We start from the raw sequence: 16,820 nt of genomic DNA on the forward strand, positions 1-16,820 counted from the left end.
ACACACACACACACACACACACACACAATATTCATCCACTGTATAAAGACAGATGCACATAAAACCTTGACCATCTCTCTCTCTCTTTCTCACACACACACATACACAGAGGTCTTACTGTGCAGAGCCGCTAGCCCGCGTCACTCTGTGTTAGCATAAGAACAGCTTATTAAAGACAGAGAACATCACCATAGGCCAACCCTGAAGATGAAGGACCGAGTGAAGAAGACAGAGAAAGAGAGAGAACTCATAACTGTCATATTTGTCTGTGTCCATCTGATGTACATGTATATTACTCGTATTTATATTGTGAGACAAACATAAACTCTTTTACATATGGAGCCGCAGCAACAAAACCTGTTGCTTAAGAGGAATCACATATCACATATGCACTGAAAAAATGGTAACATGTAAATTAACTGGTTTTATTAAAGTAAAAAATATTATTTAACATCACTGAACCAACCTAAATACACCAATTTATACCTACAAAAATATTTGTGTGTTGCTTTAGGTAACAGCTGCACTTTTTACCAGTGTTATTTTAGTATCACTGGGATAAAATTAGTTTATTTTACAGTTTATCATTAACATTTTTAATAACTTTTTATATTTTCTGTATTTGTTTAGTTTTAATAATATTGTTGTGTGTTTTTGTCGTTTATTACTTTTTAATGTCTATATAGTTTTTATTCATTTTTATTTGTTTGGCAAATATATATATATATATATATATATATATATATATATATATATATATATATATATATATATATATATATATATATATGTCAGTTAACATGTATTTTAAGTAATTAAGTAATTTTTTTATTATTTAATTATAATAACCCTGCTTTTTACCGTGTGGAAAACTTTTGCATAATTTTCATGTATATACAGGTATTTCACATATGCGTATTGCTGGATGGGTCATTTAGCATCACAAAGAATGAATTTTAATACAACAGATCATGCTGTGACAGTTTGTTCAATTCAGGTATAGATGAAAATATCTGACATTAACAAAGAGCAGCAGAAAATATTAATACATTCAGTCCATTAAATGTATGCGTGAATTCACAATGTTTAAACAAAAAGTGTGTCGAGGTAAAAAAGTAGCACTGTTGTCATAGTTCTGTTTTATACAGTATGTTACATTTAGGACTAATATCACAATAATTGTGTTGATTATAGAATTTTATAGCGTTTACAAAGAAGTAGCTCAGGCTGTCAGTGGTGAGGTCAGAATATCAAAGGAAAAAGTGAGGTTAAACATCCAGTAAAGTCAAATAAAAATTATTGTTAGAATATAAAATCCTATTCTTCATTGTTTTTTGACTTAAAATTAAAATTAAAATTCTTAGTGTGCAGCCGCAGCACCTGTCTGTGAGTGTCCTCATGAGAGTGTTCTCGATCACATGACTGGCAAGTCCGCACTTCTCTTTGAGTGGCATCTGAGCACCGATTCTCTGCTCGGCCTTCTCCTGATTCAGACCATCCCTCTGTATGAGGCAGGATAGCTCCTTCGCTGGATCACTGCCAGCATACAAACTCATGAGGTGAAGAGCCCAGTGTTACTACTGTAAACTAAAATGATTTAAAACTGTTAAAGGTGCTGTATGTAATATTATAGCTAGCAAAGTTCTTTTGAAATTCAAAATTCAAAATATAGTTGTTTCTCCCGCCCCTCCTTCTCAGACTCGACATGCAGGTTGCCAGATTGAGGACACACAACAGAAACGAGTGCAGCTGTTAACTGAAGGGGACGAGTCTTACACTATAAGCTGATGAGTTGATTTATCCGTGTTTTAATATTCCTCTGGTCATTAAGCTTTTTTAATAGATGCCAAGCTTTTTCAGGTCTGGTAGAATCTGTGACCTCTGACCCAGTTCATTTACTGGCTTCCATGGCTGCAAAATGCTGTGTTTTCAGCCAACTGGCAACCACAGACCAAAAACAGACATTCCAACGTGAACAACACATTTCCAAAGTAGAATAACTAGCTGTAGTCTTGTTTTTTGAAAAAAAACTTGTGTGTGAACTTAGCATGTTTATTAAATATCTGCAAATGTACTATGGTATTTTCATGCTTTAGTAATTACATTACAGCACCTTTAACTGAAACACAGCTGAATTAAAATATAAATGTTAGATTACAAATTTTTATAAAACTTCAAAATTTCAAAAATGAGTTATGTTATGATATTAATAGTTGTGTATCTTTAGAACATGGCACTTGCTCAAGATTTTCAGTCAAGAGGGGCATTAGGCAAGGTTGCAACAGCTCTCCTTTACTATTTATAATGGTTGCTGAATTATTGTCCATTATGATAAAGAACAGTGGATCTGAAGGCTTTAACATATTGGGGAAACACATCATAATAACTCAATTTGCAGATGATACAATTTTTTTTCATTTTTAAAAAATTAACACCAAACCGTTACAGCATTAAATTCAATTAATTAATTTTCAAAAGCATCAGGTGTTACGTTAAATATTAATAAGTGTGAACTTCTTGCTTTGCATGAACAACCAACTCACTCAATCATTAACATAAGTGTTAAAAAGAAGTTAAATATTATTACAGTCACCCGAAATAAAGAAATAAGGGAGAAAGAAAATATTTTTTAGAAATGTTGATAAATGTAAAAAGATGTTAAACTTATGGCTACAAAGGGATATATCAATATTTGGCAGGGTTTTACTGTCTAAAATGGAAAGTATATCCAGAGCTATTTACCCAGCCTATTCATTAGGAATTTCAGAGAATATTAGTTTAATGAACAAAACAAACTTCAACTTTATTTGGAAGAAAAAATGCCATTACATTAGGAAAGCTAACATGATTAAGAGTATTGAGGAAGGTGGCATGAATGCTATAGATTTTTCTGTGATGAATGGTGTAATGTTGTTGTGGTTGAATTCATTTGTTAATCATAAGCACTCCTTCTGGTTTAGCATCCCTAATGCAATTGTTGGTAAACTGGGTGGAACTGATTTTTTATTGTGCTGTGATTATGATTTACAAAAATTACCTGTGAAACTAGCAGATTTCCACCAGCAGGTTCTTTGATACTGGAACTTAATATTTAAACACAATTTTACTCCACATAATACACCTCTGTGGAGCAATAGATGTATTCTTAGTAATCGAAAATCTTTGTTTCTAGGGACTTGGATGGAAAAAGGAATATGGGCAATATCGCATTTGATGGATAATTTTGGTAATTTTTTATATTATAGTGATTTGTGTGATAAATTTAATCTACAATGCTCAATTAGGGAATACAACAAAGTAATGAAGGCAATTGCAAGCAATGATTCAGCAGTTTGTATTGTAGACTACAACTATACCAGAAATGAGATCACTCTGTATTAAAGGTACAAATTTAAAGAACAAATATTTTACAAATAAGTTTATCAGAAATGTATTATCCAAACAGAACTTCCCCAGTCAACTGAAAAGGAAATATGTTCTTCAAGAATTTAGTGAAGATGAGGCAAAGATAATAAGGAAGCATTATTTTGCTTATCCAATTCTTCCTAAAGCAGAAGAAGTGACATTTAAAATTCTAAATGACATTTATCCATCTAATAACTTCCTACATGAAAGATTTAATTGGGAGAACAATTCATGCGGGTTCTGTGAGAAAGATATTGAAACTAGAACATATGTTTTTCCAATGTGAACTTGTACAGACTTTTTGGCTGGAATTTCAAAACTGGCTTCATTCCAAACACCCTTTGACTGTGCTCTCAATTGAGGTTGGAGTATTGTTGAAGGATAAGATCCTAGACTTGTTGATAACTTAATAATTTTGTGCAAAATCTATATTCATAGATGTAAGTATTTAAAGGTTAACCCCCCCAGTGGATGGAAGAAAGAACTAAAGATATTTGCAAAGTCTCTTCATTACATGATGGACAGGAATGCCCAGAAACTCTTATATGCTTTGCACATGTTTTTGTTGTTAGAATTAGACCCTCATCCTTCTTTTTCTTTCCTTGTTTAATTCTGCTTTATCTTTATGGTATGGTTTAATGTTATTTTTTTCTTCTTTTTTCTTTCTATTTGGCTGTATCAACACTAATAATATGTCTTCAGTTGTTGAAACATGCCATAAAGGTTTGTAATTGAACTTTAATAAAAAATAAATAAATAAATAAATAAACTTGAACGCAATGTTTCTCTTCATCCTCTTTGTTAACGAATCCAACACATCAAATCTGCTGCGTGATATACAGCCAGTTCTGTGTGTTCAGCAAACGCTGATTATCTTTCATAAAGAAGGATAGGAATGTGGAAGATTTTAAGTGAAAGTCTACAGTACATCTCCCATTTATAATGATTACTTAACGCTTGCCTGAACCAACAAACTAGTTTAATGTCATCTTTGATATTTGTGCAATGACAGACTGGTATTTTAGAGTAAGAGTAGAAATGGTAGATTTCCAAGAGGCTGTATTACATATTACTAAAATGTACATTTTAGGTACTAATATGCACCCTTTAGGGATAAAAAGTACAAAAGTATACAACTGTGTAGGCCAGGGGTCCAATAAGTCATTTTCAGACCTGGTCTATGATAACACATCTAATTCTGGTCTCTTAACTTTGGTTTTAATTGAAGTTTAAACTTGTTTAATTGATAAAGTGTAAGTATTTTTTCCCTAGATTTCTTCCTTTTAAAATTATTTTATGGATCAAACATCACCCAGATCTTGCCAGACTTTAGTGCAAAAAAGCAAGTGAATTACGTGTAGGTAATATATTTCAATATCAATATCTGGTCTACAGGTAATGTAAGATGTCATTAAAGTGAATTTACTATTTTAATATGTTTTATGTATAATTTTTCCTTGCCAAATAACTTGTTGCATCAATGCGGTTTTTCTTTATAATTACCTTTGTTATTATATTGTTGCCGGTACAAGTTTAAAAATGGCCATTAAAATTCTAAAATATTAATACTTACAAATGATTGAAAATTATGTTTACAAGAGAATTTAATTTGCAATATCCCATGGGTTAAAAAGATTCAGGATTCCTACTTTGAGTTTTGTTTTTATTAAAAACTGAAATTATGGAAAACCCCACAAGAAAATGGAATTTCTTTATTGTACAGCACATGACTTTTGGGCACGTCAAAAGTGAAACAGTCCATTTCACAAGTGATTTTTTTTTTCTTTTTCTAGGATATTATGAACAAATTATAAAATTGCAAAAGTTCCATCTGCCATGATTTTCAACAATTAAGCAAAGCTGTTGTGCACAATGGAAACATCATCATATCATCAGAGTCATGTTCATACTCCATCAAAGAGAGAAATAATTACACAGTACAGAGGGAAATGTGTTTCAGAGCACCACATCACGTGATAAATGTACATCGACAAAGGCATATTGATATTTCCTGTGTAAATTATCCACAGGCTGTGAACAAAATAAACAGACAGAGGAACAGAATGGCTCGATTTCACTTCTAGTAAGTTTGACAAAACACAATCCAGTACTTAATCTCAGCTCCCGTTATATCCGTTTCAGTTATTATAAGGAAGTTATGAAAGGTTGCAAAACAAATGACACATGAGACATGTTGCAACCATGCTATCATTTATAGTTAGTTGACGATCATTACAAGAGACAGCGTAAATCACTGCTCTACATGTGATTGGCACCAGATCAGCATGAGCAGAGCTATTTTAGTAAAAGTCTCTTTGTATTATGCTTGATAGTCGTCAAATAGTTCAAAGTCTCAGCCTTCATGCTCCTTACACTACCCTGTAAATTTGTCTTAATTATTCATAAAATGTTGCTTTAAAAATGACATGTCTTGTGCTTGTTTTAATAATAGTAAACATGAGAAAAATAATAATAAATAGTTTAAAAATTTAGAAAAGTACAATTAAGAAGTGTTACAAATTATTAGATTTTAATATTTGAATGGCTTATTAAAATGATCCAAGTCAGACTTTTGTCACAGTCAATGCAATGCAGACAATGTGAATATTAACAGCGTTGGAAAAGTTTGGATGGAAATACATTGGCCAAACACTGGCCTGTAAACTCGTATATAATATTTAATTTGAAATTTTGGCAAATTTCTTCCCATCAGGCATCAGTATCAGATGCATCTAATATTCATCTTCATGCTTTGATAGTGTCTATTTTAATTTATAGGCATAAAAAATCTGTTGTCCTATACTAGTTATCTCATGCACATATAGGCTATCATACATATACACAAAATGCTAATGGCTCTCTTTAAACAAATGAAAAGCGGACTGAAAATGCTAACATACATTCATATCTACTGTATTACAGTCGATGCTTTTTCATTGTAAGTGAAATTGGGGTCCCGCTGAAGAGTAACTTAATTTGGAATCAGCTTTTCTTATACAAATCTGCACTTTAATGCAACATGTGCTATGGCATAACATATAATACAATAAATCGAAAATGCTTTGTGTAATGACTTAAAAATTGCAATAACATCACATCACACATAAATGTGAACATTAAGCCTTGTTAATTTAATTTTAATTCATCTACTTAAGGACTAACGGTAAAAAATCTGGAATGTTTGAAATCTGAACTGTAAATTTCAGATTAGCAATGCACATAACATATAAAGTTAGTATGAAAGATTGAGGAAATGACATCAAAATAATGAATATTGAAGGTAGAAGAACGAGCAAGTTAGGAAGAAATACCACCAAGGAATACAGTATACTGCATCAGAACATAAGAAAATGGGTCTCTAAAAGTTTAATGTAAAGTTTCTGAAAACATCAAGTCCTTGATCCAACATATTGATGACTCAAGCTTTAGCGAAATCCATCCAGTGAAAAAGTCTATCACAAAGCCATTGAGAGTGAAAAGGTACTCGGGTACTTTTGGATGCAGTTGTTTGTAAGAGTTTGAATGGCTTGGATATAGAAAGACTATAAGATAAAGTCTTCCTCTTGTAGACCAGCATATTGTGTTGTTGAGTTGTGCTTTATATTAATGCACTCGCCCTGTTGTTTGGTATCTTGTATTCCTACATCTGCAATGGCGTTCTTTTCACTACAACTAGTTCTTGAATTTAATGTGATTCTTGGTGTGCAAAACACTAAGATGGTATGATGCCACCAAATTTGAGTTCTTTGACCCGAGATGCATTCAAATTGATCAGTGAAAATATGTTGTCATAGAAAGACAAAATAATCCAATAGCATGACAATCATTTTGGAAACGTCTATCAAATTATAACAATATAACAAATAGTCGGCCCGTGAAAATATCATTGGGTGTCAAAACAGTCATTATCAATTTGAACACATCTCTAGTTGTCCAATTATTCAAGGCAGCTGCTTGGATTGATTTCTCGCTCTACTTCTTGGCATTAAACACCATGAGGGGGCGCTCTTCAATGCGCTGCCAGGGACTCTTCTTGTTCCCATCCTTGTCATCAAGGTCATTGTCATCTTCTGGGCTGGTGACGGAGTCAAGTTGTGTTTCGCTGTTGCTACTACGTGAGCTGTTCCCCCGGCTTCGACCCCTTCTCGGCATTGAAGACCCTCTGGGTTCTTCAGGACCGTCATCCAAAAGAGGGGTCAAAGGGTTTTCCAGTGGTGAACTGGCCCCCATGCGGCTCACTCCTCCACTTAGGTCCAGAGGGTCATGGTAGGTTGGTTTGTAGTGCTTCCCACCACGTGTACTGCTGGAGCTGCTTCCTCCATGGCCCTTGCGCCCACTTCCGTGGTGTTCCTCTTTGTTCTTCCGACTGGATGCGGACTTGCGCTCATGTTGTGTGTCTTGGAGACTTGTATCTACGTTTCGGTCTTTACTACTCCCGGCAGGGGCACTCAACGTGCTTTGGGCGCTGTGGTTGCCTCTATGTGTTCCACTGTGGCTTAGATCGGCACCTACATCTATGTAGGAGTGGCGCACATGAGCGTTGGCACGTCCGTCGAGTGATATAAACCAAGCACGAGGGTGTTGCTTCACCCCCAGCTCCAGAAGCTTCTTTTCCGTAAGTGCTTGCAGCTCGCCGTTCATCTGGGAGATGGTGGAGTCATTGAACAAAACAGGGATGTGAACCGGCGCTGGTGGTCCACCAGGGGGCCACATACTCTCATCTGAGCCTGCTGGAGATTCACCTTGTTGGGCTTCTGAATGGCCTGAACCAGGGGTCTGGCCTTGATGGTTTTGACCTTGAATCCCACTGCTTGTTCCTTGCAAACTCTGTCCATCTCGGTCGGCCTGGTTCGACCCGTCTTTACCCTGATCTGTGGCACCAAACTCGGACGAAAGCCTCATGTAGTGGGCCGGGATCACAAGAGTGGGTACCATAGAACGATACATGTTCTCCTTCATCTGATCCAGTGAGCTGCAGAATATAATCTGACCTGGTTGTGTGTTTAGCGACGATGGGCGATCCGGCCCTTGCAAAACCTGCGAATACTCTGGTGGCTTGTCGACAATTGGTGGAGAAGGTGGGTCGGATGTGTAGCCCCGGTTATCATTGACAATGTGCCTCCGGCGATAGTCATGATCCTTGTCATCAGTGCTATAGTTGCGTCCATATTCATCATGTAGAAGATTGCTATCCAGATTGCTGGTATCCGTGGATCGATGTACCTTCATGGGGAAACTCTCTGCATTCTTTTGGGCTCCTTTAGACTGCTTGGTCTTAGAGGAGTGCCGAAGCTTGTGGGCAGGAATGTGCCTGGTAAACTCATCCCGAGCACTCTTGAAGGCATGGGATGGGGATCCCTCTGATTTGTTGGCATCCAAGTTGCCACTGGAGGCAGCGGATTCAACATGGCCACCACAGATGAGGTTCAAATGGGACATGGAGGTGCCTTGGTCCCGCTTGGATCCATTCAAAGCAGATGGAGCTTGAATCTGTTTCTGCTGCCGTCTGGGCTTCAGACATCTTCGTCTAGAAAACAGATGTTGATTTTAAGGAAAAGCACTCAGAAACAGTAATTTACTGTAACCTTGTGAAATATATCTTATAATCAAACCAAGCTCAGAGGGAAAAAATGGTATTATGTTGCTTCTTGCACATTTCAAACAACTTTCGAAGTGAAATGTCCAGTAAGTGGCACCAAAAGCACATTCAAAATAGACGCATGTCTTTCCAATGAGCCTATGTTGCTTCTAGTTACACATAATTTAGACAAACTAGTACACACCTGCAATAATAGAGTAGGACACAGAGCAAGACTAGTACCAAGAGAGCAAGAGATCCCAAGATGGACAGCAGGAAGAAGGTGTGGTAGGCTGTGATGTCCCTCAGGCCCGGGTGAGACAAACCTGAGCCTAGTGTTCAAATACAAAGCACGATTAGTATTTGTGCACGTTTCCATGTTGGTTGAGGTACAAGTGTGTATATTGTGGCATGTACCAGTGCAATTGCATTTGAGTATGTTACCTGCTGAAGAACGGAAAGCTGCAATCCAGTAGCCAAGCTGGAAGGCAGTGAAGTCCCATGTAAGCTGCGATCCCTCTCGAGTGATAAATCCTGTTCCGTTTCGTACCCATAGTCCTACAGAACAAACGCATATCATTCCTACCGCATTTCCAAAGTGAAGAGCTAGTACTGACTGGGATTAAGCAGGACTTTCTTGGCACTTCCATTGTCACAGATGGGACAATACATTATTGTTTTTTATTTGTACTCTACTTTTGCTAAATAAAAGCATGCCTTCAAGCATTGTGAGTACCTGTCTTGGTGTCGTACATCCATACGGGTATGCTGGTGGCCGATCGTATGTGAGTATCCGAAGGCAGAGGCACAGAGATGTGAACTGGCTCGCTGACCTCAACCGCTCGACCCTCGCGGTCAAACAGTTGTGCACTGACTGCTGCTATTGTTGTCAGGTCCGTCCAGCCATTCTCTCCTCCTAAGCCATTATAAATATACTATATTATCTATAGCTCTATTTCATATAGCAAGACTCTATTATATATAAGTCTCTTCATATGGAGCATTTATTATGGTTCAAATATTTAAATATCTTTATCTTGAAAGATTCGAATGTTTTTCGGACCTGTGTTGTTTGGTTCCAGAGCGAGTGGGTAAGGGAATGAGTTAATTTCATTCTGCTCTCTGGCTGTTGTTAAAACTGCAGTCAGTTCTGTGTAGGAGGAGTTAAACTGTAGGCTCCGCCTTGGAACCTGCAGCCACGGCTGGCTCCGCCCACCTGAAGGTTAAAACAGTAAAAGAAGAGGGATTAACTAATATGCTACTTAATTAAATTCAGTTAAATATGCCTAAATGTGTTTCTTGACAAATCAAAGGTATTTGTGGTGGATTTTTTTAAAATGGATATGTAACATTTTGTGGAAACCAACATTATTTTAACATTGATTTCAATAGATTGAATTCTTAAGCTTTGGAACCAATGAGTGTATTCTGGTATAGAAATGTCTTTATGCCAGTTTCTAATGTGTGTGTAGGGCATCTTTGATTTGGATAAAAGCATCTGCTAAATGTCTAAATGTAATGCAATGATTGCACTATGTAGCTGGGTTGCCACTTAGGCAATACACTTTCTTTGTTCTATTATTTTGTGAAATGTAAGCCTCTCCGAGGCATGTCACTGACTGCCTTACAATGCCTTTACATCAATGTGTGTCTATGTGTATATGTATGTATATAAAGTTGTTTTAAAGGTCATTGATGTTTTCTTACTTTGGGAGCCATGAAACACCTGGATGACATCATCATATAGGATCAGTGTGCCGGGCTTCTGGGCCATCAGGTAAAGACTGACAGAGGCATATACTAAATGAGACGGAGATGTGTTAAAAAGGTAGTAAATTAAAATATGCATACATGTCTGTTATGCCATAGTGAACAGCATGTCATTATAAACTTCACTTATATCAGAAATAGTAGATGTGACAATGAAAGTGCTGTATAAATGTCTGAGAAAGTCTTGATTTTTTTGTCTATTGTGTAACCCTCATGTTGTGTTCTGGTCATTTTGGTCCAGGGATGATATTCTTTTTCCCGAAAATGATAGTTAATGTTATCGGATTGGACTAAAATTGTCTTTGCTCACACAGTGTATAATAACTTCATTTTTGTATAAGAATTTCATTTTTCAACCTTGTTACAGTTGGTGTTCCCTGCCAAAATTGACTGGCCTACAAAAAAAAACTTATAAATTTCGTTAACCTATATTATTATCAGATTATTGGATTCAGTCTTTTTATCAACTCTCTTTTTACCAACTAGCACTGGTTTTGCATTTCTTTTTGGAACTGATTGATCATAGGCCTCATTGATCTTATCTTATACACTTCAGTTTTTGAGTAAACATTGCCAAAATTATCCACAAATAATACTTTTTTCATGCATGAGATCCATAAGCTCAGATCAATGAGGCCTAAAATAAAAACAAAACCTGAGATAACAAAGAAATCAGGTTTTAATGCAAGATAAAATAGCATAATAAGAGATTTACAAGCAATTTTTTTTAAAAGGCAGATCTTTTTTGAAAGGAAACACCAAATTAGGTAAAGGATTTACAGCACAGAAAGAGTTAAACATTACAAACATTTTATATAAGTTTATTAAACATTACATCTAACACTTAATAAACACATTTTGAAATATTGAAAACAAAGAATTTATGACACAAAATGTCAGATTCTGAACATGATGCAACTTATGTATAACGCACAATTTATACAGTTCACATTAATCTTTACTCACAGGGTAAACGGCTGGCGTGCCATGGCACTGAGCTGGTGAGGTAATCTCTCTGAGATGCTGTAATGATTACCCATGTTCCCGTGCGGTACAGGAAGCTGACGACCTGCACGCCATCACTGCCTGCTTTGCTTTGTGCCAGCAGAGTCTGGTTACCACGAACAGCAATAGCAGCATTGGCCAGGGGTGAAAGATCACCACTGTCAAACACCTGGACCCTCACCTGCACCTCTGGGAGAGATAAAACAAGTTCATATGACCAGATGCATAGCAAGAACATCTTCTGGCACGTCAATAATAAGAAACCTCAATTATAACCAGATATATTGCACACTAAAAGACCAAATGCATATAGAAATATATTAGATTTTAACACATAAAAAAAAGAATATGAGGTAGCTTTCATTTAGCATTCACAACTCATTCTGAAACAATATAGAGCGCTAAAGTGATAAATTAGCATATTCATAATCAGCTGTCAGTGGGCCTCAGCAAATCTTAGATTTGTATATTTGATAGACACACAAAAGCTGTTTAGAAAGCGTTTAAATGTGCATTTTAATAATGCAGCCAATAGCTTGAGTTACAGTCAGATTGGTAATGAATTTATAAAGGCCGATATTCAAATAATATGCACTATTGTTTTCTGTCTATAAAGCCATGCGATGCATTTTGAGTAAAATTCGTCAAAATCTGTATTTCAGAATTGCATTCAGCAATCATAGACCGATTCATACAAATAATACGTTTTTGCAGTAGCATCTGGCTCGCTTGCTCGATGTTTTGGGCATAAAATAGACCACCACTCCCTCATCCAGACCCGCTATACGCCCCTTTATTCTCTACTCACCGAGAGCTTCCCTTTCAGGGATCGATTTACCAGCGGTCCCTTTAAAACCGGACAAAAATATAAAGAAGAGAAAACGGGACACGAAAAAGGATGGCATCTTCAAAGCTACATCGCTGTTTTCACCTCGTCGGCCATATGTGAATGTGTGTGTGTGTTTTCAGACATGGTTGCCAGCATCCTTCAGTGTGATGCGGGATGCTGCGCTGCTGCCGCCTCTCATTGTCAGTGGAAGAGGAAAAACAGCGACCTCGCGTGGACAAACAGGGCAGTACGTTTAAATAAACCTACAGCAAATTTGTAGTAGGCCCCTATCTACTGTTTGTTTTGGTAATCTGTTCTGATTACATATAGAGAAGACCGAGGAAAGTTGGACTTCAAGTCAGTAACTATAAGGGTTTGAGTCAAAATCCAATAACATAAAATTCATATTTTTTTGGTTTAAGACGTTTCAAAATTCAAAAATTTATGAAAGGAAATTAAATTTGCTTAAAATCTCCTCATCCTCAGGCCATCTAAGATATTGATGAGTTTGTTTCTTCATCAGACCAGATTTGGAGAAATTCAACATTGCATCACTTGCTCAGCAATGGATGCTCTGCAGTGAATGGGTGCCGTCAGAATGAGAGTCCAAACAGCTGATAAAAACATCACAAGTAATCCAGAACACTCCAGTTCATCAGTTTACTTGTTGTAAAAGTAAAAAGCTGCATGTTTTTAAGAAACAAATCCATTATTAAGATGTTTTCACTTCAAATCGAAGCTTCGTCCTCTATCTATTATATTGCATTCTCCAACGAAAATGTCTGAATCAGGAGAGAAATATGCACAGATCAAGCAATGTTTACAAGCAAAAACAGTCCAAAACAATTCTAAACAAATTTGTTGGTGGATTTTGATGTGAGAGGACAACAGGGCATGGACTTTTTCACTGGAGGAAGTGTTATTATAGATTATGGAATCGTATTTTAGCCAGAAGTTAAAAAGCCTTAATGATGGATTTGTTTCTTACAAACACACAGCTTTTCACATAACACAACGTTAATTGATGGACTGGAGAGGTGTGTATTACTTGTTGTTTGTTGTTATTTTTTTTTAAGATGTTTGTTTTCTATTTATGATGTGTGTGATTTGTTTGGGAGCATCCATTGGTGAGCAGGTGATGTAATTCTGCATTTCTCATGGAAATATGTTCTGATGATGAAACAAACTCACCTGCATCATGGATGGCCGAGGGCGAGTACATTTGTACCAAATTTTTATTTTAGGGTAAACTATTTCTTTAAAATACAATATGTTCTTGTGAATTCTGACATTCAGTCTAAAATCCCAATATCAGCAACTAAGTGAATATGTGAACACAATAAAACCAATTTTTATTTTTATTTTTGGATACAAAGTGCTTTAGTGCAGTTTATCAGAATAAATTAAACAAGACATAATCTTTTCTTCAGAACAACTGTGTGTGTGTTTACATTGTGCTAAAGGGAAATACTCCATAAAAGCTCTTCATGGAAGACCGCAATCAGCTGTTATTTGCCTCAAAACACCTAGAGGGCGCTATTTAAATGATTATCCTGATGCGACTTTATCATTAGAGAGAGTCAATTAAATAAACTTAACACCTGGTCCAGATTCATACAACAGTCCCAGTTATGAACCTCTTGACTTCAGTAATTGTGGGAAAGGTGAAACCTGTTCCGTGCTGTCCCACAGGTACTTCCTGTTGTGAAATAGGTCAGATGAACACAGCTTATGTAAGACAAGAGTCGGGGTCGAGGGGCTGGGTGGTCTTTCCCCACTTCTACGAAAATAAACGAATCCTGAAAAATCCATAAAGTGTATTACTAGTCAAACACAACCAACCTGTGCTAATGTCTGTAGTAGTAACTTTATCTATAACACTTTATAAAACAGAGAAAGACATTTATGAGTTAATAATTGACCAGTTTTTCTTTGGTCCAGATCTGTTATTCAGAAATACATTAAAATATAATTTTATAGACAGTGACTTGAATACATTGATTTCAATGTCTGTGAAAGTAATTTATAAATAAAAATATAAATATACATTTATAGGCTATATAAATATATAGGCCTATTATAATATATATGTGAATTATTTCATTAAAATATTTAATATGTGTAATATAATTTATAATATTTTATGTCAGTATTTTTGTATAGATGTTTTACCTTGAAAACATTAAAACATTTTATTTTTAAAACTGAATTTAAGGTGCAAGGAAAGTATTTTTCTACTTTTTTAATAGATGTTTACATCACTTGGCATTTTTAGAGCCATTAATTCTAAACATCTGTGAAAAATGTTAAAGAATTGTAAGAAACTAACATCAATACTTCAACAGAATGTTAACATTCAATGACCATAGCACATTTTTTTATTTATTTTTTAAAGATTCTCGTTTGTATCATCTCAGCATCCTTATTTAATTGTAAAAGTATACACACACACACACACACACACACACACACACATAGAGAGAGAGAGAGGCCTATATGAACTAAATTGATAACATAATTATAGTAGAGGTTATATATCACGTAGAGGAAACGATTTTGCACAAATATTTATCTCTGCTTGATAATAACACCAAAACATTTGCGTTTAACTCTCCCCACTCCACACCCAAACTCAAACTGTAAACCTATGTCGCTGCTTGTCCCGTTGGCCGTAATCCTTGATTGACAGCTGTGACGTCCAATCACAGCGAAGCCTCCGACGCTTTGCGCGACATTCCATCCGCTCATTTGCCACAGAAACGTCATTGTCTCGTGACCAATCACAGCGCACTTCCGAGCCGCTTGTTTCCCGCCCTCTTCGCTGTATCTGTTACATTCTTTCGCAGTTTGTATCAAAGCTACTTCCAGTTACGCTTCATACCAGTGAACCCTCAGCATCTATATTGGCGTTATTACGCGCTTATTAGTAATTATTTTGTATGTTTATGTTCCTCAAAGGCAGAAGGGAGGAGAGGAGTCCGTCACTTTGTTCCCGTCATCAGTAACATCAGTAAACAGCGGGTAGGGATGATGATTTCTGATACTAATGCTAATCTGAGGCTTGAGGATCTGTAGTGTGCTGGAGACGATGGGTGATGGACATGTGTGGGATGATTAATACTGATTACGGTTTTTTTTTTTTTTTTTTTTTTTTTTTTTTTTTTTTTTTTTTTTTTTTGTAGCTGGTGTGGAAAACATCATCCGTTATTGGTCTTTATCATACTTTAAATACGTTCCTATCTCTATTATAATGACATTGGACTCCTAGTTTAGCTGCACGCTGTCATTTCGATCTTAAAAACCTCCTCACATGCTGATGATGCTGTTTTTTTGGCTCTGTGTTTGTTTCACCCGCTAGGTTTTTTTTAGGTTGCTGTAGGTTATTAATGATTAACTATTTTGTTACGCAATAAACCCTTTTGATAAAGGTCGGTGTCTTTGTAGGAGGATTAAATTGTGAATTAGTCGATAAACCCACGCAAAGTCTCGCACCTGTTCCTTACGGATTTATATGTCGTGTTAAGTCATTTATTTTTATTGCTTGGGTATTATTTTGCTTCCTTCTTTCAAATGAACATATTCCATATTCCAGTTCAATATATTTAAATTAATTGAAGTCGTTTTTTTTTAATTGGGTTAAAGTTCATGCAAGTCCCTTCTGTGCAGCGCCCTCTTCTGGTCACCGGTGAAAGTGCCTCATTTGCATGTTTCTCGCAGTGTTAAATAGTAGCAGAAAGCGGTGTCCCAAGGGGTTGACGTGTGATTGTGTATTTGCATACTCAAATAGTGTTTTGAACGTTCTTTCTTATCAGAACTTTGATTAATGTTTAAAGATTTTTCCCCTAATTACACATACACTTACACCACACACACACACACACACATATGTATATATATATATATTAATGTATTTATTTTATAATATATTTAAATAAGTTTGTACCTTTTTAAAGTTATTTTCGCAGTTGGGAATTAAAATAAGTATTAATGTATTAAATATATATTAAATTAATAACTGATTTTAAGAAAATGAAACTGATGAAAAAGCATGTCTTTATGTTCATGACTCAAATTCATCATTATGTCATTCATTAAATCCAAATGGTGTAAAAAAATGACTTGTTATATTACAACATGCTTATTTTTAGTGTTATTTCTCACTGCTCCGGCTGTGTGTGTGTGTGTGTGTGTGTGTGTGTGTGTGTGTGTGTGTGTGTGTGTGTGTGTGTGTGT

General features: G+C 35.9%; 1 protein-coding gene across 1 annotated transcript; it reads right to left on the minus strand.

Moving 5' to 3' along the window:
- Positions 1-5,098: 5,098 nt before the first annotated feature.
- On the minus strand, positions 5,099-12,777 carry LOC109107988 (protein FAM171A2-like). Its single transcript, XM_042714705.1, has 8 exons — positions 12,567-12,777; positions 11,720-11,947; positions 10,691-10,783; positions 10,047-10,199; positions 9,720-9,899; positions 9,428-9,541; positions 9,189-9,315; positions 5,099-8,932 (listed from the first exon to the last, which is right to left on the minus strand). Exons 1-8 carry the CDS (start codon positions 12,661-12,663, stop codon positions 7,378-7,380), a joined length of 2,547 nt encoding a protein of 848 aa, XP_042570639.1. The 5' UTR covers positions 12,664-12,777; the 3' UTR covers positions 5,099-7,377.
- Between the last annotated feature and the right edge of the window lie 4,043 nt (positions 12,778-16,820).

Source organism: Cyprinus carpio, chromosome A24, assembly GCF_018340385.1.
Source record: "Cyprinus carpio isolate SPL01 chromosome A24, ASM1834038v1, whole genome shotgun sequence".
In the NCBI taxonomy this organism is placed as follows: domain Eukaryota; kingdom Metazoa; phylum Chordata; class Actinopteri; order Cypriniformes; family Cyprinidae; genus Cyprinus; species Cyprinus carpio.

Coding starts and splice junctions, on each gene's coding strand:
- LOC109107988 (XM_042714705.1), bottom strand. CDS start 12,663: ATGCCATCCTTTTTCGTGTCCCGTTTTCTCTTCTTTATATTTTTGTCC. Junction 9,900..10,046: donor TCTGGAACCAAACAACACAG/GTCCGAAAAACA, acceptor ATAATGGCTTAG/GAGGAGAGAATGGCTGGACG. Junction 8,933..9,188: donor GTCCTACTCTATTATTGCAG/GTGTGTACTAGT, acceptor TCTGTTTTCTAG/ACGAAGATGTCTGAAGCCCA.